Raw genomic sequence first — 24,379 nt, forward strand, 5'->3', positions numbered from 1 at the left:
CGTAAGAAAGATTACGCTAACATGAACGTGTAAAAATAAAAAAATCAGGTCGTTTGCACGTCATTTAGCACCCGGGTCTCCACAACAAGTGGTGAACGGTTAAAGGATAAAGAAAAGAATTATGAATAGGATTTCTTACCGGTCGGCAGAAGCCATGCTGTATTCCTGAAAGAAGGGAGACTCGCACACCTTCTTCATATTTTACTATTATTTCTTTCTTAAATGCAATAGTTGTACGCACTACTCCTCTTTTTTCACCTGTAGCAACTTTGCTGCTTGAACCAACCTTCTTCCGAGGCATAATTAGGTGTTAAAACACTCCCTTCACAGCTTTTGAAAAACGAAAACAGAAAAGGAGTGCGCGTTGCCGTGACAACAGTTCTTCACGAGGGTTGGGGGCAATCTACACTCGTACGCCGCTCAGCGTCGCCACTAGCGTACCGGCGTTCGAACTCCGATTTTTTGAACGAAAAGTGAAGCAAGAATTTATCTAAATTTTTGGTCGAGAACCGATTTGTTTGAACTGAGAGGCGTTCGAAAACCGAGGTTCCACTATACATGTTGATTCTTAGAAAATATTTTGAATTTTTTAAACAAGTTTAGCTAAACTTCATTGGCTCCCTGTTAGCTTAAATGTGATTTTTAAGGGTCTGTTGGTATTATACAAAACCATGCATGGACTTGCACCCTAAGATCTTTCAGATTTAATTTTCCCCCTATGTTCCGGTCCGGAGCCTTCGCTCTGAAAACGCTGGTCTACTAGTGATCCCAAGAGCCAAGAAGAAATCTGCAGGTTCGAGAGCGTTCTCCATCTGGTCCCTGGTGCTGTGGAATGCTCTTCCCCCTGAGATTCGATCTGCAACCTCAGTGGAAATGTTTAAATCTCGGCTTAAAACACACTTCTATTCTATAGCATATGAATAACCTATATTTTACGTTGACAATATCTGTGTATTATTTGTCATTGGAACATCCATTGCAGCCTGGTCATCTTGGAAGGGGGATGACCACATGTGCAGTCCCTTCTCAAGGTTTCTTCGTTTACCTCCTGAGCTACTACAGGGAGTGCAGAATTATTAGGCAAATGAGTATTTTGACCACATCATCCTCTTTATGCATGTTGTCTTACTCCAAGCTGTATAGGCTCGAAAGCCTACTACCAATTAAGCATATCAGGTGATGTGCATCTCTGTAATGAGAAGGGGTGTGGTCTAATGACATCAACACCCTATATCAGGTGTTCATAATTATTAGGCAACTTCCTTTCCTTTGGCAAAATGGGTCAGAAGAGGGACTTGACAGGCTCTGAAAAGTCAAAAATAGTGAGATATCTTGCAGAGGGATGCAGCACTCTTAAAATTGCCAAGCTTCTGAAGCGTGATCATCGAACAATCAAGCGTTACATTCAAAATAGTCAACAGGGTCGCAAGAAGCGTGTAGAAAAACCAAGGCGCAAAATAACTGCCCGTGAACTGAGAAAAGTCAAGCGTACAGCTGCCAAGATGCCACTTGCCACCAGTTTTGCCATATTTCAGAGCTGCAACATCACTGGAGTGCCCAAAAGCACAAGGTGTGTAATACTCAGAGACATGGCCAAGGTAAGAAAGGCTGAAAAACGACCACCACTGAACAAGACACACAAGCTGAAACGTCAAGACTGGGCCAAGAAAAATCTCAAGACGGATTTTTCTAAGGTTTTATGGACTGATGAAATGAGAGTGAGTCTTGATGGGCCAGATGGATGGGCCCGTGGCTGGATCGGTAAAGGGCAGAGAGCTCCAGTCTGCCTCAGACGCCAGCAAGGTGGAGGTGGGGTACTGGTATGGGCTGGTATCATCAAAGATGAGCTTGTGGGGCCTTTTCGGGTTGAGAATGGACTCAAGCTCAACTCCCAGTCCTACTGCCAGTTTCTGGAAGACACCTTCTTCAAGCAGTGGTACAGGAAGAAGTCCGCATCCTTCAAGAAAAACATGATTTTCATGCAGGACAACGCTCCATCACACGCATCCAAGTACTCCACAGCGTGGCTGGCAAGAAAGGGTCTAAAAGAAGAAAAACTAATGACATGGCCTCCTTGTTCCCCTGATCTGAACCCCATAGAGAACCTGTGGTCCCTCATCAAATGTGAGATTTACAAGGAGGGAAAACAGTACACCTCTCTGAACAGTGTCTGGGATGCTGTGGTTCCTGCTGCACGCAATGTTGATCGTGAACAGATCAAAGCACTGACAGAATCCATGGATGGCAGGCTTTTGAGTGTCCTTGCAAAGAAAGGTGGCTATATTGGTCACTGATTTGTTTTTGTTTTGTTTTTGAATGTCAGAAATGTATATTTGTGAATGTTGAGCTGTTATATTGGTTTCCCTGATGAAAATAAATAATTGAAATGGGTATACATTTGTTTTTTGTTAAGTTGCCTAATAATTATGCACAGTAATAGTCACCTGCACACACAGATATTCTCCTAAAATAGCTAAAACTAAAAAAGCCCCACTCCAACTTCCAAAATATTCAGCTTTGATATTAATGAGACTTTTGGGTTCATTAAGAACATGGTTGTTGTTCAATAATAAAATTAATCCTCAAAAATACAACTTGCCTAATAATTCTGCACTCCCTGTAGTCAGATAAAACTATCCTCCTGGATGCAGCAGTATGTGACATTAACGCTTGACATAAAAACTCGATAACAAGGACTGGGGCCACCATTGGCTTCATTTTTACGCACCTTTTGAATTTTTCTTCATTCAAAAGCTCGGTCTGTCAAGTCAGACTGCCGGGAAACACGACATAGGAAATGATTTCAAGCATTTTCAAGCACTTCACCCAATATTCAAGTATTTTCTTGACCTTGAAAACGCAACATTAAAATCCAAACATTTGTCGACAAAATCAAAATAGAAATGGCTAACAAGTAATTCATTTTTCTGACGATTGTCACCAGCCATGTCCTTCCAACAAGAGTAAGGGGTCTACATGTTTATAATCTCTGCTGAGAGTCGTTCTACTTCCAAACAGTAAGAAGTTATGGTTAGGTCAGATTAGATTAGATTTGATTTAACTTAGATTTAGACTATATTTAGATTAGATTTAGTAGATTACATCTAGAGTAGATTTCGATTACATTTAGAGTAGATTTCGATTACATTTATCGTAGATTTATATTACATTTAGATTACATTAAGAATAGATTAAATTGGATTTAGATTGGATTTTGATTGTGTTTAGATTGTATTTAGATTATATTTAGATAAAATGTATATTGGATAGATACATTATATATGTATTAGATTAGATATGATTAGATAAGAAACGGTTAGATTAGATTTAGATGGATAGATTAGATTTAGATGGATTAGATTTAGATGAGATGTGTCCATAAAATAGCTTGTATAGTATTTTGTTGATAGATCTTTGTTGTCTTTCTGTCTTTCAGAACATTATTGATACACAGAAGTGTTCAACCAATCAGGATGCAGAACAAAATGCACACTGCAAATCAGTGTTTCTGGCACCATGAGTAGAAATCTTGTGATAATCAGATAAACTAAGGCCTTTAGGTATGCCAGAGGTTTACTGGTAAAGTGTAGGCACCCTCACCTCCACAACCTGGGTTCTAATGCATTGTAGGCCATCGATAATCGTGAAGTTTACCATCGAACCCTTATGAAGTAACGCACACCTGTAAATACTGTATGGAATTCTAATCTGATGCACAGGTGAAGAAGTGGTGAGACTGTCAAACCAGAATGCACTATGCAAATCCTATTTCACGATCCTATTTCGGACCAAAAGGGGAATTCCGATAAATTCCTAAATGTACCGCGAAATTGCACATTTTGTAACATAACTTCCCGATTTCATTCAATAAATAACAAGAACAAAGGTTGTCCTCAGTTGATTTGACTCAAAGAGGGGAAAAAATGGCTATTCTGAAGCACTAGCAGTGAATTAGTTGCTTGATTAGACGGGCCTCTCGAATCAATAACACTCTGCAGAGACCTGAATGGATTTCGCTTTGTGGGATCAGAAGACTAATCGTCCCAGCGATTGGATTAGCCCCACTTTTGGAAAATCGTTACTAACGTCTCAGCAATTTCAATCCGCTACATTAGCTTCCTCGGCTAATCATTAGCCGGATAGCTTTTGATGACTTCCAGGCCGTTAGCTTTATCGTCTAAGCGTCAAACACAGAGCCCACATACTTTTTAGCATTTTTTTATATTATTTAGTATTTTTCAGTACTTTGAATTTATTTTAATACTTTTAAAATGTTTTCATATCTTTTAGTCCATTGTTCACCTTTTATTTTTGTACCTTTCAATATTATTTCATACTTTTACTACTTTTTAAAACGTTTTCAAACTATTAAGTACTTTTTCCAAATGTTACGGTATTTTTTTACTTTTATTGTTCTCACTGCTTTCAAGTATATTTTAATACTTTCAGTACCTTTTTTGTACTTTTTCATACTTTTCAATATGTTTTATACTCAAACTTTTTCAGACTTTTCAGTAGATTATTCTCTTTTTCACATTTCAGTTTTTATTCATACTTTTTACTCTTTTCAGTGCTTTTTTTATAATAAAACACTTTTAATCATTTTCAGTACTTGTTAATACTTTTCAGTACTTCTCAGTTCTTTTCCATACTTAATAGTACTTTATGTAGTTTCATATTTTTCAGTAATTTTTAAGAATTGTCTTTGAACTTTTTCAGTACTTTTGAAAACACTAATACATTTACACACTTTAAAACATTTCAGTGTTTTTGTTTTTTACCACTTTGACTACTTCCAGGTACTATTTCATACTTAAAGCACTTTTTACATATTTTTATACTTTCCAGTACTTTTCAATACGTTTTAATACTTTTTCAAACTTTTAGGTACTCTTTCAGTTTCTATTCGTAATCTTGAGTACTTTTTCCTATTTTTTACTATTTCTCAGTTCTTTTTCGTACTTTAAAGCAATTGTTATACTTTTTTGGTAAGTATCAGTACTTTTTCATAGTTTACACATGTTTAGGGAAATCAAAGATGTTTCATGAAATGTGTTGTGAATGAGATGTTCATTAAATTTCAACATTTCCCTCATGTCCTTGTGCTTTGTTGCACTAAAACAAAGGGGGAAATTTGATATTATGGTTATTTATAGCGGACTGTGGTACTATTGATAGCTAGCCATTGCGGCTATGCCCCACAATGTTAAATGAGTTTGACACCGTGGTCTAGGTCAGTGGTGCGCAACCTTCTTTGTATCCCTTTTTAGTATTGCTATACTGAGAATTGTATTAGTAAAAATCCCAAATCCACGGTGTAATCATTAGACTACTAGGTATCTAGATAACAAGTCAAGTCAAGTCACATTAATTTGGATAGCCCTTAATCACAATATGTCTCAAAGGACTGCACAATACATCGTAAAATGCATTAGATTTGATCTAATCATCACGCTAAATGTATTCACAACACCACATTGCTCAACGTTGTTTTGGCTGAACTTTTTCCCATAATGCCCCATTACGACGTTGCACAATGTGCCACAGTGAGATGAAATCTAATGCCTCTATAATTTTAGTAATGTAAATGATAGAATTTGGCGCTCTCGCCGCCAAGACCAGGGTTAGATTCTCATTGGATCAAATGCCGAGCGAATGTGGTCGGTTGTATTTGTACAATCATATACTACCGTCAAAATTTGGGGGGGTTTTGGGGGGATTGCGTGTATACAAAATAAACACAGTATGAGCAAAACCAATGTGAATTGTTTTTCTTTCTGTGTTCTAAACGACCCACAGCCCGGTGGTCCGGATCAAAATTTCAATTCGATTTAGTCGTTCCTCACCCTTGATGTCCTTCCCGAAGCCCATGGAGGAGGACACGTTCTGCTCCTTGCCGCCCGACTTTTCCTTCATCACGTCGTCGTCTTCGTCGTCCGACAGGTCCGCGTGCGACAGGCTCATTTTTTTCTTTCTCTTTTTGTGGCGAGGGGGCAGCTTTTTGGGGAAGGCAAACATGGGGAAGATGACCAGGAGCATGGCGGCGGCGCAGAGAAGGAAGCCGCTCCACCTGAATGAAGACATTTTTGTCCAATTAACTGCTACTGAAGGATTAAGACGTCATCTAATTTCAAAACGTTGGGGTCCATTGACGGAATTAGACGTCAAACGGTTTCAAAACATCAAGCGCCATCGACAGATTTATGCATTTTTGAATTTACAAACATTCGGTGACCGATTAAGATGAGATTGGGCAACATTTTTGAGTCGCAGGCCTTATTGAGTTAATAAATTTAACAGAGAAGCCATGCCAAGAGGAAACCATTCTTGATTTATTTTTCTGTATCAGCCGATATAGATTCTCGATCCGATATCTCAGCATTGCACGAGAAAAAAAGGATATCTTATTTTTCCGATATGTATTTATGAATGAATACATGCAGACAACTATACTTATACAGGTTATATTACATATAATATTTGTTTCCTTATGTACAATGTCATCAAAGCAAAAATATTAATCATGACTCTTTTTCCATCCATCCATCCATCCATTATCTGCACCGCTTAACCTCAGTAGGGTCACGGGGGTGCTGGAGCCCATCCCAGCTATCTTCGGGCAGTGGGCAGGGGACACCCTGAACTGGTTGCCAGCCAGTCGCAGGGCACACAGAGACAGACAATTCTCTCGCTCATTCACACCTAGGGACAATTTGGACCGGCCAATTAACCTAACATGCATGTTTTTGGAACGTGGGAGGAAACCGGAGTGCCCGGAGGAAACCCACGCAAGCACGGGGAGAACATGCAAACTCCACACAGGAAATTCTATCTCATGACCTCAGAACTGTGCCGCACACGCGCTAACCACTGCGCCGCCATGCTGCCCGTGACTCTTTTTAAATCAATAAATTTCATAGTATGTATACTAACTCCAAATGCTAATTATGTAGCTTGACATTTGATAAATATATCGATAAATAAAATAGATACATGTTAAACAAATTGCATGTATAGAAATTGCGCACTAAAATGATTGTAAGAAAAATGCCAATTACATAATTTGAATATACAGTGGAACCTCGGTTCTCGACCATAATCCGTTCCAGAACCTTGTTCGAAAACCGATTTGTTCGATCACCGAAATCATTTTTCCCATTCAAAATAATGTAAATCGTTTTAATCCGTTCCAACACCCTGAATGTTTACCTTGAATGTTTAACGTAAACTTAAAGCTAACCCAGGCTAATCGTACGTTTGCATTATCGTAATCTTCTGTACGAAAGATTACGCTAACATGATCGTGTAAAAATAAAAAAATCGTTTACAAGTCATTAAGCACCCGGGTCTCCACAACAAGTGGTGAGCGGTTCATTGGAAAGGGGGCTCCGTTCCAACACCCTCAATGTTGGGCTCCATTCCAACACCCTGAATGTTTAACGTAAACTTAAAGCTAACCCAGGCTAATCGTACGTTCGCGTTATCGTAATCTTCCGTACGAAAGATTACGCTAACATGAACGTGTAAAAATACAAAAAAAGGATAAAGAAAAGAATTATGAATAGGATTTCTTACCTTTGTGGTGGTCAGCAGAAGGCGCAGGTGGACGGTGGGGAGAAGATCAGACACTCGCACACCTCCTTCATATTTTTCTATTATTTCTTTCTTAAATGCAATAGTTGGACCACTACTTTTCTTTTTTCACCTGTAGCAACTTTTGCACTGACTTTCTTCGGAGGCATAATTAGGGGCTAAAACACTCCGTACACGTCTATTAAAAGCAAAAGCAAAAGGAAGCACGTCCGCACGCGATAACAGTTGGTCACGAAAAGAGCGATCTACACCCGTACGCCGCTCAGCATGGCACCCTAGCGTACGCACTCACGCATTACCGGCGTTCGAACTCCGATTTTTTGACCGAACAGCGAAGCAAGAATTTCTCGAAATTTTGGGTCTGACTCCGATTTGTTCGAACTGAGAGGCGTTCGAAAACCGAGGTTCCACTGTACATGCTATGTGTTATGATAAACAGTTTTATGAAAAGAAGGGGGCACAAAGTGGGCACTGGGGTCAAGAGTGGCACTAAAACAACCTTTCTCAGGGCCACAAAGGGAGACTGGGGAAAGACCTTTTTTGTTCAGTAGACGGAGTGAGAACCACAGCCAATAATCTGCCCCACCCAGAATTAAAACGTCAAATCCACGAAAGTAACTCACCAGTTGCCGACAAAGCGGGGGTCACTTTGATCGATGCTGACGGCAGTTTTGGGGTCCACGTAGAAGCCGATGAGGACGCCTCCGAGCAGGTAACCGGCAGCCGGACCCAGAGCACCCATCACGTACATGACAGCTAAGGGAAACCCACACAAAAACAAGATGTCAGGAATACTTTAATCGCTCAGTTATCGCGTTAAATGGGGACCAGAACCCCCTTGCGAAAATTGAAAATCAGATAAGTAGCGTTAATAAAAGCCCCCAGGGGTCAAATTTACCTCGAGATGATGTCATTACTGACTGAGAGTATACGACTGTGACTAAATAACAGCTATAGATTTACAAATAAAAACACTGAAAACAAAAATGCAGTTGAGTGAATGCGCTTTTTTGTCATTATACAAAAGTGCAAATACATTAAAAGGACTTCTCTTTTCAGTGAAAGCGATTTAGAGAGCGGCTGGCCAGCTGCACTCTCGGATGGGGTAAACCTTGGATTGAGCCAGGTCTCTGTGATGATTAAAATACAACCGTCCCGAATGTAGTGGTCTCCACGATTTGTAGCTCCAGGTTATCCGATTCATGGGTAATGGATGTGGCATTGGTAAAATACAGGCTCGGCAGGGGTAACTAAAGATATTTGATGGCATAGACTTGCAGCCTCGCTATTGCTCAAATTTGTTAAAAAAAAAAAAAAAAAACTAAAGTACGGGTAGATTTTGTTGATAACAACCAACGAAAGTTGGATTGTTTTGAATGAGGCTGAATAATTTACTTTCAAATAACCAAATCAATGATTTAAAATTATTTAAAGAACTTCTGAAAAAAATGGTTGTTTAGCACAAATAATGTAATTGTGGTCAGTGTAGCTCTTTAAAACTTTTTGGGATTAAGGGGTATACAAATAAACATGACTAGACTTAACTATTGCCTTCTCTCCCGACGCCGCCTCAGTCACTTCCCGGACCCTATGGTGATCAGCATTTCTTTGAGCTTTTCTGACTTTCCTTAGAGTCTGATTTAATTGATGAATTTATTTTTAATGTAAATAATACTAATTTAGCTGGAGCCATGCTCCAGGGTTTGAGCTGTGCGCCCACCCAGCTTTGACTGACAGCACACAGGGGTGGCCAACCGGGTCCTTAAGAGTCGCATGTCCTGCATTTTTTTGTTAACAAGCTTTAAATTTGCATCCTTTAAATTGGGAAAGAGAAACCTCCAAAACGTGCAGGACATGCGGCTCTTGAGCACTGCGTTGGCAACCCCTGCGTTACAGTCACGCACACAAGAAGTCACGCCTACCCAAAACACAAAGACCTTCCTAACCTGGCCCCATGTCAGCATTTGCTGTATCCTGTCTGCTCAGAACACAATGCACAATACGTTGATATCAATGACAATAAAGACAATTAAATTCAAAAGAAGCAGTGAACCAGCGATAACTGAAGCGCGAAGTAGTAAGGAATCTCTGTTTATTCAAGGCCAGGGGGAGTTAAGCTTTGCAGAACTTTTCACACAACTTTTGTAACATCGGAAGATCTTGTAGAGGAGGCAAAAAGAAACTCAATTAAAGTTCAGAGGAGCGGAAAAAGAAAAGGCCCGTGGAGCGCGGACACGGGTCAAAGCGCATTAACAGCTACAATAACCAGGGTGGGGGGGTCAAATTTTCCATAATTACGCCTGGAACATTGCTATAGGATTAGCACTTCAGATTGGTGGGTGTATGATTTAAAAAAATAAAAAATCTCTATTAGACACAGACTCATTTTAAAAAGTAGTATAACAAATACACTTTTCAAAGGTCTTAAAGGGAAAGGGAGAATTATTTAGTGTCTCCTGGTGCTAAAAAAAAACTCAGTTGAAAAAAATAATATTGATTCAAATAATAAGAAAAATATATGAACTATAATGTAAACATGTATCTTTAAAAATACTCGACGGTGAAGAATTTTTTATTTATCACGTAAAGGCAGCTGACAAGATTGGCCGGCATCTTGCTGCCAATGCTACCCTAATAGACTTTTATTTCTTCTTCTTTTTCTTTCAGACATAATTTTAATGATTTCTTTTTTCACAAAAAAGGAAAAAAATAGAATGTAGTGGGGGAAAAAATCCACTGTGAGATAATTTTTTCTCATTTTAAGTATTATTTTTGGTATTTATCCTTTTTTCCCTTTGCTTTTTTCCTCTTGTTCTAGCTTTCGTCTACTTTCCTTTTTATTTTTACTTACTTTTCTCCCTTCTTCTCTTCTCTTTTTTACTTTTTTCTTTCTTTCCTCCTATTATTTTTATATCTGGCTTTCTTTTTTCACCTTTTTCTTTTCCTTTTTACGCCCTTTTTTATCGTTTTTGTTCCGTCATATTTTCTCTCTTCTTTCCCTTTTTCTTGTATTTTCTTTTTTTCCTTATTTATTTTCACTATTTTTTTTCTTCCGTCGCAAAAGGGTAGGCAAAAAAAGTGAGACAAAATAATGCTGTCAAATCTCTGTAGGTTGCATTCTTCCTTTTGATTTCTAGTACTCATTTTCAGACATTAGAAGTCAAATATTACACACTGTACCTTTACCAATTGTATATACAAATTATGAAAAGCAAATTGAAAATGGCATCAACCTAATCAGGTCCTAAATAACTACACTTGTAGATGGATAAAAAATTAATTGGTTCCCTCAAAAATAATGATTTGAAGCAAGTTTGATTAAAAAAAAAAGTGGTTTGGTGAATGTCGGACATTTCTCTCAAATGGGAATTGCAGGTATCAGGTCAAGTCATGTTTATTTGTATGCCAATTTTTGACATTTTGACTCATTTTTTGAAGCCCTACAGAAAATGTAGTTCTGTATCTATAAAAGCGAAAGACATATATTTTTTTTAAAAAAAACCTCCATTAGGAAAAAAAATGATTTTTCTAGATGTTACCATTGTTTAGAAAAGAACTTTTGAACACAGTTCAGTTTGAACATTGCTAAGTTTCTTAAAAATATTCGTTTCCAAGAAAACTTCTGAGAAAAATGTCTTTTTGTAAAAGGATGCATCTCAAGAAGAACTTTCACTTCGGTGTTTTGCATCTACGAGACCTCGAATACCGGAACAATGCTTTTCATAAACACAACGGCACTTTCTTCTGAACTTGTGCATGAACAATGCAGGAACATTTTAGTGCCGGAGTTTCCGGTGTCGTGATCACACTCAATCGCTGGATAGCGACACGAGAAGGTGGGATCTCCCCGATATGTGGACAATTATCCGCTCAAAGCCGTTCCTGCAATCTAGTGGTTATTTATCATACTGAAATCATTCCCAGAGGCTTGATGTTTACTGATCGTTAGCGCCAATGAAACAAAGAAAACTACAACCAAAAGCCATAAATTTACGTTTTGCCATTCAGGGACAATGCTTCTAAAAACATATTTATACATTATGGCACCCAAAGTGTTAAAAGGACCGTACTTTTATTCGAACAAATGCTTGAGCCTGCAAATTGGGTTTGTTCCAATGTTTCAATGTATAATCAAAGTATTTAATAAATAAACAAAGGTTTTCACTTTGCAGGTTTTGGGCCTATTTGTAATGCAAAATAACCCCCGAGGAATTACTGCATCCTTATTCGAGAAGCACTGGTCAAGTCTAAAACCCTCAACCCCCATCTCGCCCACTGGAGATGTGGGGGGGGAAGCCTTCCAGGAAAAAACAAGCGTCCAGACTTAGAGGGCGAACAAGACGGAGCCTTCAGATTGACAGATGTGCTGGCGCAGCGGCGCTCCATTACGCACAAACACAAATGCCGGCTGCAGGGGCGAGGAGGGGGCGGGGAGTGGGCGGAGTTACGGAGGCGCATGCCAATGAAGAGGGACTGTGAGCCTGCTGGGCTCAATTACGCAATAGACCTTCAGCGGCTGCCCGTGAAGGACAAAAACCTCTTTGGGCTTCGTAAGACTTGATCCGTCGGGCGCTATTGGCTTTTCCCTCACTCACGTTTCTACAGAGTCAGCATATGCTGGCGTCGGACTTTTAATGCAAGTTGGTATTGACTTCTCTGAATTGTAGCAGAAAAGATTTGACGAGTGTTAACGTATACGACGGAAAACTAGAAGGGTTTATCCCTGAGTACAAACGATGCTCCAACGTAACCCGGCAATACCATCCTCAAACTTTCGAGGCTCAAAGCTAGTGTCAAGTCGGTCTCATCCACAAGCCATAAAGTACAAAAATATGAAATCTAGTAGCTGAAATTACAGTATTTTCGGCACTATAAGGCACCCCCCCAAAATTATCATGTAATAAAATGTATCATATACAAGGCGCACCAGACTACAAGGCTCATGTACAGTAAGGGATTGATCAGTCAAAATATACTGTATAGTTGATCACAATTGCAAAATTTGGATGTAACAGGAATCCAAACCCGGATCACAGCAGGGAGAGTGCCAGATCCTATCCACTAGACTACTAGGGGTACTGATGACAAACAAAAAGGCCTCAGAGTTTTAGGTCATCATCACACTATTAGTAGTCAAGATACATCATTGCTCGTTTAATTTTTCTTTTCATTCATGTTGCAAAACAAACATCACACCAGAGAATGAACAAATCACCTGAAAAGTAAAAAGGGATGACAGGTAGAAGCCAAAGGCTTATAAGAGACCTGTCCCCAAAATAACTTTTGATGCTTCTTCAATCAATCATACAAACAAATCATTGGCATGAACCGGAACAGGAGAAGGACCCAGATGCGTAATGTTTCTCACACAACCTTTATTTTACAGGAATGGGGCAGTTATGCACATGAACACAAACGCCATTGATTCGGGGATCGCTGGGCGGACAAAGAAAGACAGAAGTCTGGTGTCGAACAACAGGAAGCCAGAGACCAACGAGATAGATACCATTTACACAGCCGATACTGGACAGATGGAGTCGATACCGGACAGAACGGGGCTGACAGGATTGATTATTAGAATTTTTTTGAATGCAACACAAACCTTTTCTTCTTTTTCCCTGTTTTTTTTTCTATTTTTTTTAAATTACTTTAAAAAAATCTCATTGTGTTTATTTTTTCCTAGCTGTTACTTTTTTCTTTTTGCTCTCTTTTTACTTTTTTTCCTTTGTTCTTTCTTTTCTTTTTTTTCTGGCTTTTTTTCTGAATTTTTCTCTTCCTTCTTTTCTTTTTTTTCTCAGCTTTTCACTACTTTTTCATTTTGGTATTTTTTTCTTTTTTGTTCTATTCCCCCTTCCTTTAAGTCTTTTGTGCATAATTTTACATAATATTTGGTCATATAGGGATGAAAGAAGCAAAAACAACCTGAAGAGCCGTTTAGGACCAGAAAGAGCCGGTTCCTTTTAGTGAGCCGAGCCGAAGAAGCCAGTTCTCAAAAACTCTACTGACTTAACTCAACTTCGTTCTACTTCGACCTCAACTTCAAAATACCGCATTTAGATCAAAACGTCAGGGGAACCCGTGTATTTTGACCTTCATGCATTGTAACTTTGACTTAATTCGCTTCTTAATTAGCTATTTCGAGCCCTGAATTTTGTGAGCTGGCTAGATTTTTTTGTGCGCGGAAAAGCTCTGGGTAGTGCGCAATTGTGCACACACGCAGCTTAGAGGGAACATTGCGCTGGATAGATTTTCTTGTGCGCTGAGAATGTGCGGGCAGTGCGCGATTGCGCACGCGCGCAGCTTAGAGGGAACATTGGTGGGATGTATTTTGGTCGTCCTGAAAGATATGAATAAACAAATGGCTGCGCGTATTCAGCAACATTTGTCACTCATAATGTTTAGTTTGAGCTAAGAAAAAGTAAAACAACATTTTATTCTGATATTTAATCACTTACTGTTCCTCATCTGTTCTCATTTCGCTTATATTTATATCTAGTACATAGACTAAAAATAGTGTCATAATGAAAGAAGACTTACTGCATTTTCCTACGTCATCTATGTCCCTAGTAGCTAGGTGGATGGGATTTGACCGTCACTATCTGGGTTCGATCCCATTGTTATGTAATTGTGGTCAACAATAAATATCAACTGATAAATAATTAATTGAAAAATAAAAGTTTGTTGCGTACCTAAGGCCCACCAAATCATAAGCTGCATGTACAAATTTCTGGCCGATTTGAATTTTTTTTAGTGTGTCTTATAGTCTGTAGAGTACGGTAAATACATTGGCTAAATTACCTCCCATCTGCCATAACAGGCAAGGCTGCTCATTATCTGTTGATATATAAAATCAAATTAATAATAAGAACCATAATAACACAAACACAATTATAACAAAAATGTACATCACAATATAAATAATAATAAATAAATGCAAAAAAGAAATATATTCTTGTTGGAAAATAATTTTGCTCGTTTGATGTTGATTTTTTTTCATCTTTTTTTTCATTCATGTATTTTTATTTATTTTATATAATCAACTTAAGCTGCATTGCCTGTCTTGACAATTGAAGTTACAATTTCAAAGTGCATTAATAAACCTACATTGAGATTCAACCGGAGTGGTTGAAAAGATCGAATAGCTGGAGTTGGTCAGAGCTCGTGAAAGTGGCTAAATTTATAACAAAGTGGCAGACACTACCAAATTTGCAGATAAAAGCTTTATTTACACGGGGCAACTAACAATAACAGGGGCTAACAGCGAGCTACAGTCTTCAGCCAAGTGGCTAACGTGAGTGGTTAGAGAAGGAAACCATGGAGAAGCAAGTGGAGCATGCTTAAATGACGGCACTCCAAGACCATTAAATGCAGGGCTTAGCCGAGTGCTGTGGGTGCGACAAGCTACCTTCACAAATGATTTTTCGGAATACCATAGTAGGAAGATGTCAGCACAACAAGTTGTGCTATATATTTACACATTTCTAAACCTAAAGTCTTGTAGATGAGATCGTACATGTTCGCTCATTATATTAATCAATTGTGTTTTATTTATAGGACACCACTAGGGGTCACTAATCTTTTTTTTCACAAACCAAACTGTTTTCTGTCGCCCGAAAACAAATCAAAGTAACTAACCTTGAAGTTGCGACACCTTTAAACGTAATCAATTTAAACTTTTCTCTGCGGGAAATTCTGGGAATCCCGGCAGGTACGGCGCCCAGCTGCGCCCTCATCCCACTCGAGCGCAAAAAGGAACTTGAAGGCATAACAATGAAACGGCGAGCGCGGCGAACAACCTCCATGCTCCCCCCTGAGCTCTCCTGACCTTGCGGTCACCCCCTGCCCCGCCATCCCCTCGGCCCAGTCTTGATGAGAACGCACACTGACTAATGAAGCGGCCCCCCTGGTGGCAAAAGTCATTACTTGGGGCTGATTAAATCGCAGGTTACGAGAGATACGACTGACTAAAGTGTAAACCTCCGTTCGGATTCCTTCACCGTGCTACTCGGCGATATATAAAAAGCATCTCTGATTCAACGGGAAGTGCGACAATGAGACGGCATCGCCATAGCAACTTGCTGACATGGCAGTGTCTCGTTACATGCTCCAACCTTACAGCGGACGATAAAACGACACAAAACGACACTCTGCTTTCCCCGTCAACGAAAGCTTTTGGAAGAGAATTCCGTGCTTCCCAATATTCAAGCTCTTCATAAAGTGACACAAAATACAGCAACTGTCCACTCAGTACACATTATAATCAAGGTTGGGTAGGGTTACTTTAACTTGATTACTTTCAAGTACTTTTGGATTACTCCAATACCAAATATGCTAATGAAAGACAAAAGAAACTAAATATGAATAAAATGACTACATTTTGTGCAGGCTTGGGGAGTAATGGAACACGTGGAACGGCAAAAATGATGTTGGCAAGCTGTTTGGATTTATTTTCATTTTGTTTATGTCGCATTTTATGTTAGTTTTTCGGAGATCAAAGAGATCAAAGCCAGGAGAGAAAGCTTACCACGTGTTGTGAGTCATCATTTTATTCATATTTAGTTTCTTTTGCCTTCAGCGGGTACAAAATGCTGCAGCAAGGCTTTTAACTAAGACAAGAAAGTTTGATCACATTACCCCGATTTGAGCTAACCTGCATTGGCTCCCTGTTAGCTTAAGATGTGATTTATAGGTTCTATTGGTAGTATACAAAATCATGCATGGACTTGCTCCCTCATATCTTTCAGATTTAATTTCCCCCTATGTTCCGGTCCAGAGCCTTCTCTCAGAAAATGTTGGTCTACTCGTGATCCCAAGAGCCAAGAAGAGATCCACAGGTTCAAGAACGTTCTCCATTCGGGCCCCGGTGCTGTGGAATGCCCTTCCCCCTCAGATTCGATCTGCAACCTCAGTTGAAATGTTTAAATCTAAACTTAAAACACACTTCTATTCTATAGCATATGAATAACCTGTATTTTATGTTGACAATATCTGTGTATTATTTGCCCTCATGTAGGTTTTAGATCAGGGGATGGTGTCATAATAGTCTGTGGTTTGCAATAATCTGTTGTCTGTGCAGCCCTTTCAGAGTCTTTGTGATTAAGGGCGTCACAAATAAACATGACTTGACTTGACTTAAGTCTGGAAGGATTTTAACACGGATACGCCGAATAGAACTACTTGCAATGATTGCAAAACAGACCTTGCATATTATTGCAGTACTTCAGTGATGCACAAACAATTTAAGAAAACAGTCGGACATTTGAAGGAAATGGAGTCTGACTCGCCTCAATAAGATTCAAAACATTTTATACACTTATATTTTGCTATACAAAGAGTTTGAGCATTACGCTGGACTGTGCCTGAAAAATATATTTGAAATTAAATGCATGCAGTCCAAAGAACAATCGTCAGTTGTTAAATCGTTAAAAACGACTAACGTTGGTTGTTAAAACCGTTTAATTTCTGTTGAAAATTGTGATAAAAGTTCTTTTGTTTCAAACTTTGTAGTTGAGCACTAAATGTAATTCACAAAATTCATGTAATTTTTGTTTTATTTACTCTACTGCTACTAATGAGCTTGAAATGAAATGAAATGATCTGCATTTATATAGCACTCTACTGAAAACAATCAGATTTTTTTAAACCGTATTTAAACTATTACGTCTTGGTTACAGTTCAGGGGTGGGAATAATATGGCCCTTGGGCCAAATACGGCCCGTCAGGCTTTTTAATCTGGACTTATGAACAAAACATTTTTAAAGCATTTATTGGTGCCACTCTTATCCCTAGTGTGCCTCAGTGGACCACTCCACACCAGAATAACAAATTCCCTTTAAACATTGTGTACTGCATTGTGTAAATCATGTAAATGCCCTTTTTAATCTCAATTTCGAATTGGATTTTTTTGTGCATTTGTAACTCTTTTTTATCGTGTACTTATTTTATCTATCAAGATAGTTATCAAATATCCTACAAAAAGAAAACCGCTTTTCTTTTGAGTTTTTTAATAAATATTGTCAGAGTACTCAAAAAAAGGGGCATAATATATTATTTTTCATTATTTCTGAGTGTTTCATAACAAATTTGATGGAACTGTTTACAGAGTTTTTACACCTTTTTCATGGCCAAATTCAAGCACCTTTTAAGGACTTTCAAAGCCAATTTTCAAATTTCCAAGGGAACTCTTTTAAGAAGAAAACCGAGGTGAATCAGTGTGTTCAATTATTATTATTATCGTCACATGGGTTTTCTAGCTATATTACTTTTATTATTTCATCATCGCGTCGTTACTTTGATAATCACATTCATCTAGTTGTGCACCTCAGACTTATCCACATATGTGAATACAATTTTCATTCTTATGTTTAAAGTTTTAATGTATCCTTCATCCAGGACTTTCCCTGCAATGATTTCAAGTAGTGTTCTAAGTGCTTTGACGAGTCTGTCCCTGATCTTATCATATAACCTTCAAAATCCAGGTGGGCCCAGTCTTAACAAAAGGTCACTTTTGACTTCCTTACTTTGACAGGTTAAGTTTGACTTTCTAACTATGTTTTATTTTGTCAATCCACACTCCTTTCCTGTAAGACAGTGGCAAGCAATTTTTCAATGCTTGTTTGAGGGACAACTTAATCCTAATCACAGGCCCAAAGTATACTCTGTTTCATCTTTATTTTGTAAATTTTTAATAAAAGACCTCTACTGAACTGCTCTCTTCAACTCATTTTTCTTAGTCTAAATACCAGGAATTCCAATAGCCACAAATATATCTGCAATTTTTAGTCTTGCGTGTGCATGTATATAGACTTATGATTGCTATATTTTGAATAAATCGCAAGTACATTTGTTTTTGAGACAAACCTCTCCCTCATTTAGGTGTTGAGTAAAAATATATAGTTTTCATTTACAGTTGCAGTTCAAGACTGGGAAACCCTACTTTAATTTTTGCCTGGCCCATTATAAATGTCCATAATTGATTTGTAATCCTTGCACTAATACACATTTTACTATGCTCTGTTTAGATGTAGCATGTACTTGTCCACTTGGGCACAACCCGGCGCTTCATAGTATAACGCTATACAACTAATGCCAGCTGCTGTTAATCATGCGAGAAGAAGAAATGCAATGACAAAGCGAAGCCACCAGAGCAGGCGTTTCAACGTCATTTTTAAGCAGATTTGTTGAGAAAAATGGCAACAATTTCAAGCATTTACAACCATTTCATCCAAAATTCAAGCATTTTCAAGGGTTTCAAGCAGTTGTACGAACCCTGAGTTTATTGAAGAACAAATATACAATGAAATATGACAAAAATAAAATGAATATAACATTTACATATAATTGTATACATGTGTATTTATTCAGCAATAGAAAAAATATATCTCCCCCAATTCATTGCCAAGGTATTGTATCGAGAGACTATGGGCGGATACAGAAAATAAATATATATCAATATTTTCTCGGCTTTTGCCCACCCGTGGTTTAATTCCACTTCAGGGTTACTAGGTGCAAAAATATTCTAGCATCAGAAAATACTTTCATGGATCAAGAGCCTAGTCAAAAGATGTTTGATCTAGGCAATACTGACTGGTACAAACGCAAGGCTTAGAATTGAAAAAAAAAAAAAGATCAGACAATTGACTTCAGCCATTGAAGGGGTTATGGTACCACACGCATGCTAAGCCAAGACGCGACTGGTCACAAGAAACTACTCGAGTGGAATAAGCGCCTCTCGCTTGTCCTTGCCTTTCTTAAAAGAAAAAAAATAAGCTCCTCAGACTAACGTTCGATAAACGAAGGGAATAAAAGTCTCGGGGAGACCTAGTCGGCGAGATGTCATCTATTTAACACTGGTATAACCAACTTGAATTTTTTCAGCTATGGACTTGCAGTGATGCTAAAGGGAAAGGGAAATACATGATAACCATGGAAACTAAGCTGTAGATGATAGAAGAATACGAAGAAGGGACACGAATCGTTATTTTCGTTAAGGAATCGCGACATAAGGACAATACTGATTTTTTTTGTACTGTACAACGGGTACCAGGGGAGAAGCAAAAAATTCGACAATGGAAATGAAGCTTGAGTCAATAAAGAAATTGAATAAAGCATTGTAACCCTCGCTTAGTTCAATAGCCAATCAACAATCAGGACGATTAATCAGAATTGAAACTTGAAACTTCATTTCAAACATGAAAAATAACAAAAATAAAACAAATCAAAAAGTAAAAAAACAAAAATAATGTTAACGTATCATGTCCGAAAGGGGGTGTAAAGGAGCACATGCTTATTCATTTCCTACCCATTCGCCTTTTTTAATAATTGTGTCTCCTGTGTATTTACATTAAACACCTCATGAATATACATATTTACATAGGCTCATATTACAAGACAATAGGGAAATAATGATAGTAGTAATAATAATAAAGGAAGCTAGTATAGAATATTTGCTCCCCTCAAATTGTAATCCTCATCTCTTAAAAAGATTTGGGAGGTTTCCAGGAGGCCGATTACTTATTGCTTTGTACAGAATTTGTGCTGTTTTAGAGTGAACCGGATCAGTAAATTTAATTACGTTGGATTTCCAGAAAAGTGCATTAGTGTGATCTTTGTCACCAGCTAGAAGGATTATCCTTATGTCTCTCTTTTTGTGTATTGATAGCTATTGTAGCATACATTTAGAAGTGTTGTCCCAAACTTAGTGGTGGAACTGAGCAAGGTGTGGATAAGAGAGTACTCGGTTGGTTTGGACACATGGAGAGGATGGATGAGGAGGGAATGTTGAAGAGGTTCTACGGAGTAGAAGTAAATGGAAGGAGACCAAGTGTAGGGCCGCGATTGACAAGGATGGATGGTGTTATGAGTGCACTGCAGGAAAGACGTCTAAATATAGTGGAAGCTAGAGCTCTTGTTGGTGATAGGAAAGAGTGGAAAGGTGTTATAAAAGGACAGTGGGATGTTTGGACATGTTCTAAGGGATGGACATGGCACCCGTATGATGCAGCAGGGGTAAACCAGTGAAAGCTGTCGGGCCCTGCTGTTGAACAGAAAAGTGTGTTGTGTCACCCTGACCCGAGGGACTTGGCCGCTTTCTTGTATTAGGGTGTTAGGGCATTTGGCCATGGTCCAAAACATTTTGTGTGTGTTTTTTGCTACTTTTTCCTTTTATTTTCTTTGTTTTTGTATGTGTTTGTCTTGCTGTCGGTCACCCCTCTCGGGGGATATGACCAGGGTAGATAGTAGATAGATAGCCCCAAACTTCTGCACAGTGATTTAAAAATTGGGAAAACCAGAGTGTTGTAAAAAATGCATGGTGTTTTATGGACCAGAATATGATTTGCCTTGCAAAAGACTAAGGAAGTGATTCAAGAGATGAAGTCTTCTCAGGGCATGACAACGCTTGCAAGTCGAAGTTTTAAAATGAGATTTTATCATAATCCTCCTCCTGCCCCCTAACCACAATGTATATTCATTTACAATGTAATTTAATCACATACACATATATTACATATATTACACATGTACTATTTTGTAACTAAGGTTAATATACAATGATAATGTCTTTATTTGGGGTACCAAAGGTTTGGAACGTAATAGCTGATTACAATAGGTTCCTATCTTACATCTTCCGACAATTTCACATAATCCCCACCTCATAACGGATTAATGTTGTATCCCGGGAGTCTACTATACTATATTAAACCTTTTTTTCCTCCAAAAATGTAATCCTACCACAACAGAAGAGATCCAACATCCGCGAAATTCAAGAACCACTTGAAGACCAAAAGCTTGGGAAAATGGCAGGAAGTTCTCACACAAATGATGGAAAATCACAGCCATAAAGGGATTGTGCCAAATCCTCCCATTTCCACTTCTATCTAAATAGCGATAGAAATTATTTGCTTGTACAAGCCGACACTCAAGCCGGTGGATCTAGGCCAGAAGGAGGCCTCTCACACCGCGCCCCTGTTGTGAGATCTACTTCGGTTTTTATGCGATACGATGGGACAATCCTTAGGCAGCATCCTTACAAGAACTTGCAACATCTGGTTACACTCTTCAAGTAACTCGAGTGTGCACCTGCAGCTTTTCAGTAACGGTAATATACTCCCCTCCCGCCACAATATCTTGCCATGTAACCATAACAACGCATCTGATGAGATAAACCAGGATATCTGGGCTTGTCTGTAATCGTATTTACTGCTCTTCTGCTTGTTGGGCAGCCCTATAATCTCTTTGACTGCCCGGGCCACTGTGATATCCGAGTGAGAGAGCTTTTTTTTTAACTTGACTTTGTCATCAATTTTTCCAGCAAGGGAAGATCGTCTTGGCAACAGGACAAGCAGGACAATAAGATTCAGGAGGCCTCACCTAGGGAAAAGCCTGATCCCCTCTGCCATTAGCTTTCTAAACAACAGTCCCTGCTGACCCATCCAGTCAGTCCCACAGTCATATATGTTTGTCGTTCTACAGTTTTAGTAATGTAATACCTGTGGTTTACAGTCAGTGGAAGTAAATCAAATCTAAATCTAAATATGAGTTTAATCTTTTAAGTTTAAGGTGGCGGTCACCATTTCATTTTGTAACTGAGAGCTACATTTCTATTACTGATTATTGCAAAGGGCTATCAGTTTTATATGCATAATACTATGTTATTACCATACTGTAATGATTAGAATCAGTGTAAAAATAGGTTCAGTCAACCCCTAAAACATTTGTATAGGGGCACTTGTAAGGAAATCTTGGAAGAATATATCATGTATTCAAAGACACTCATCACATGTTAATGTTTTCTCATGGCAGTTAGAAATCAGATTTCCGAGAAAATCAAAATGACCTATTACTGTTAAGCTATTTTTAACATCAGTTGGCGGGCTACTCGAGTGTTCTTGGGGGGCTACCTGGTGATCCCTTTTGAAGGGGCTGCGTACAGATTTGATTTCTTTTTCTACTGCAATTACCATAGCACATCAAAATCGATGTTGTTTTTTTACAGACAATTTTACAGAGAAAAAATATATTACTTTCCAATTTCAAATGAGGAATTTTTCATTTCTGGGTAGCTAAAAGCAACAGAGGCCACAGTTCGGAGACCCAAATACAAAAGGGCAACGGGAATATGCTTTTTGTAAAAAAGATATTTATTACAGGCAATTTAATAAATCATCAAACTGATCGCATAGCGCCTAGAATCCTTCTTGCGATGAGTCAGAGGAGGAAAATGATCATGAGTTGGACTCATTTTGATTATATAAATGGCTCCAAAATATTGTGCATTGTCAATCACTGACTGAAGAATCGGATACAGCTTAGCACTTTGTGTTCCTAAATGCCAAAATTCAAAAGGGACCAGTCAAGTCCTGTTATTTGTATAGATTAAAGGCAATTATTACACCACTCACTGATCTAAAACCTCCAAAAGGGCAAGGAAAAATTCAAATCCTCAGCACGAGGAAATGAAAAAACCTTGAGATAGGGCCACAAATGAGGTAATCGTCCTTACAGAATGACCAGGCTGCAATGGACGCTGCAAGGGCATCAACAAACATCTCAGAGGACAGAGCATTCCACAGCAACGCAGCCCTAATGGAGAACACCCTTGAACCTGCGGATTTCTTCTTGGCTCTTGGATCACTAGTAGACAAGCACTTTTCGATGGAAGGCTCCGAGCAGGAACATAGGAAGAATATAGCAAGTAAGCTGGGATAAGCGTGTATTACTTATCTCTATCCTTCAAGTAATGATATTTTTGTTTTTCTTATACACATTTTATATTTATAATCGTGTTGTTTCAGTCAACATTTGTAAGAAGTTGAATTTTAAATAGTTAAAAGTTCTTGTATGTACAAGTTTTTTGTAGCACTGATGAGTTAATATTTCTCTTTTTTTTGGGTAGTTTTCTTCGTCAGAGATTCTGTGTTGCTCGACTTTGAACTTGCTTAATATAATAAAAACAGTTTAAATTATTTAAAAGTTCACTGTACAGTGAGAAAATAAAGGCTAGTATAATAAAGCAGTATAACACATTTTTGTATCCATTCATTTTATGCATAACACATTATTCTTGGTAGTAAATCAGTTAACACAACAAAAGTATCTGAAGAGCCGTTTGGGAGCGGAGCTGAAAAGAGCCAGTTCTCTAGAATAAACCGGAATTCCCATCCCCAATAGGTTGCTCTTTACAATAACATACCTGTCAATTAATGTTTTCCCCATATTTCATACGTTTTTTGGATCATTTCAAATTGTATACGCTGTTTAAAAATGTTGTGGGTAAAAAAATTAATTAAAATCTCCGTTTTTGTTCACAGCTCCGGACACGCCCCCTGGCGTCCCTTAGACTGTACACCCACTGGGGTTTCACAAGATTCTACGGGAAACACAGATCTGAATAGCAAACTAGCAACAACAAATAAACCATACCTGTCAACCTGTACGTTTTTGCCGTACAAAGTACGTTTATTATGCATTTTAAGACGTGTACGACGTACAAGAAAATCTGTACGGAAAAACGCAAATTTGTCAATTATGGGTACCATCCGGTATACACCGACAATCACGAAACGGCAAATCAATCAAGTCAAACGAGTTTGCCGCGGTAGCCTCTATCTCTGAATCGTTTTTTCGTTGCAAACAAAACGAGCGGTTTGATGCTACTGTGCTCATGCGTCTGCTCACAATCATCAAGTCGCAATGGCCGAACCTGAATTAAAACGCCGTAAGTCATTCTGATCCGAAAACAGCTGGCGGGGTTGATTGAGTAAATTTGAAATACATGTGGTCTTAA

The 24,379-nt window shown here is 38.5% G+C and overlaps 1 protein-coding gene across 2 annotated transcripts in view; it reads right to left on the minus strand.

The window, feature by feature from the left end:
• The window catches only part of slco5a1 (solute carrier organic anion transporter family member 5A1), a 52,292-nt gene that overhangs the window by 16,631 nt on the left and 11,282 nt on the right, over window positions 1-24,379 (minus strand). For both annotated transcript variants that reach the window (XM_088322524.1, XM_088322525.1), the window contains exons 3-4: window positions 8,217-8,349; window positions 5,847-6,070 (exon numbers count right to left, since the gene is read on the minus strand). In XM_088322524.1, coding sequence (XP_088178650.1) covers window positions 5,847-6,070; window positions 8,217-8,349 — 357 coding nt within the window. The remainder of the gene's footprint in view (window positions 1-5,846; window positions 6,071-8,216; window positions 8,350-24,379) is intronic.

Source organism: Urocampus carinirostris, chromosome 18 (genome assembly GCF_059441175.1).
Source record: "Urocampus carinirostris isolate Australia breed hairy pipefish chromosome 18, RoL_Ucar_1.0, whole genome shotgun sequence".
Taxonomy (NCBI): Eukaryota; Metazoa; Chordata; class Actinopteri; order Syngnathiformes; family Syngnathidae; genus Urocampus; species Urocampus carinirostris.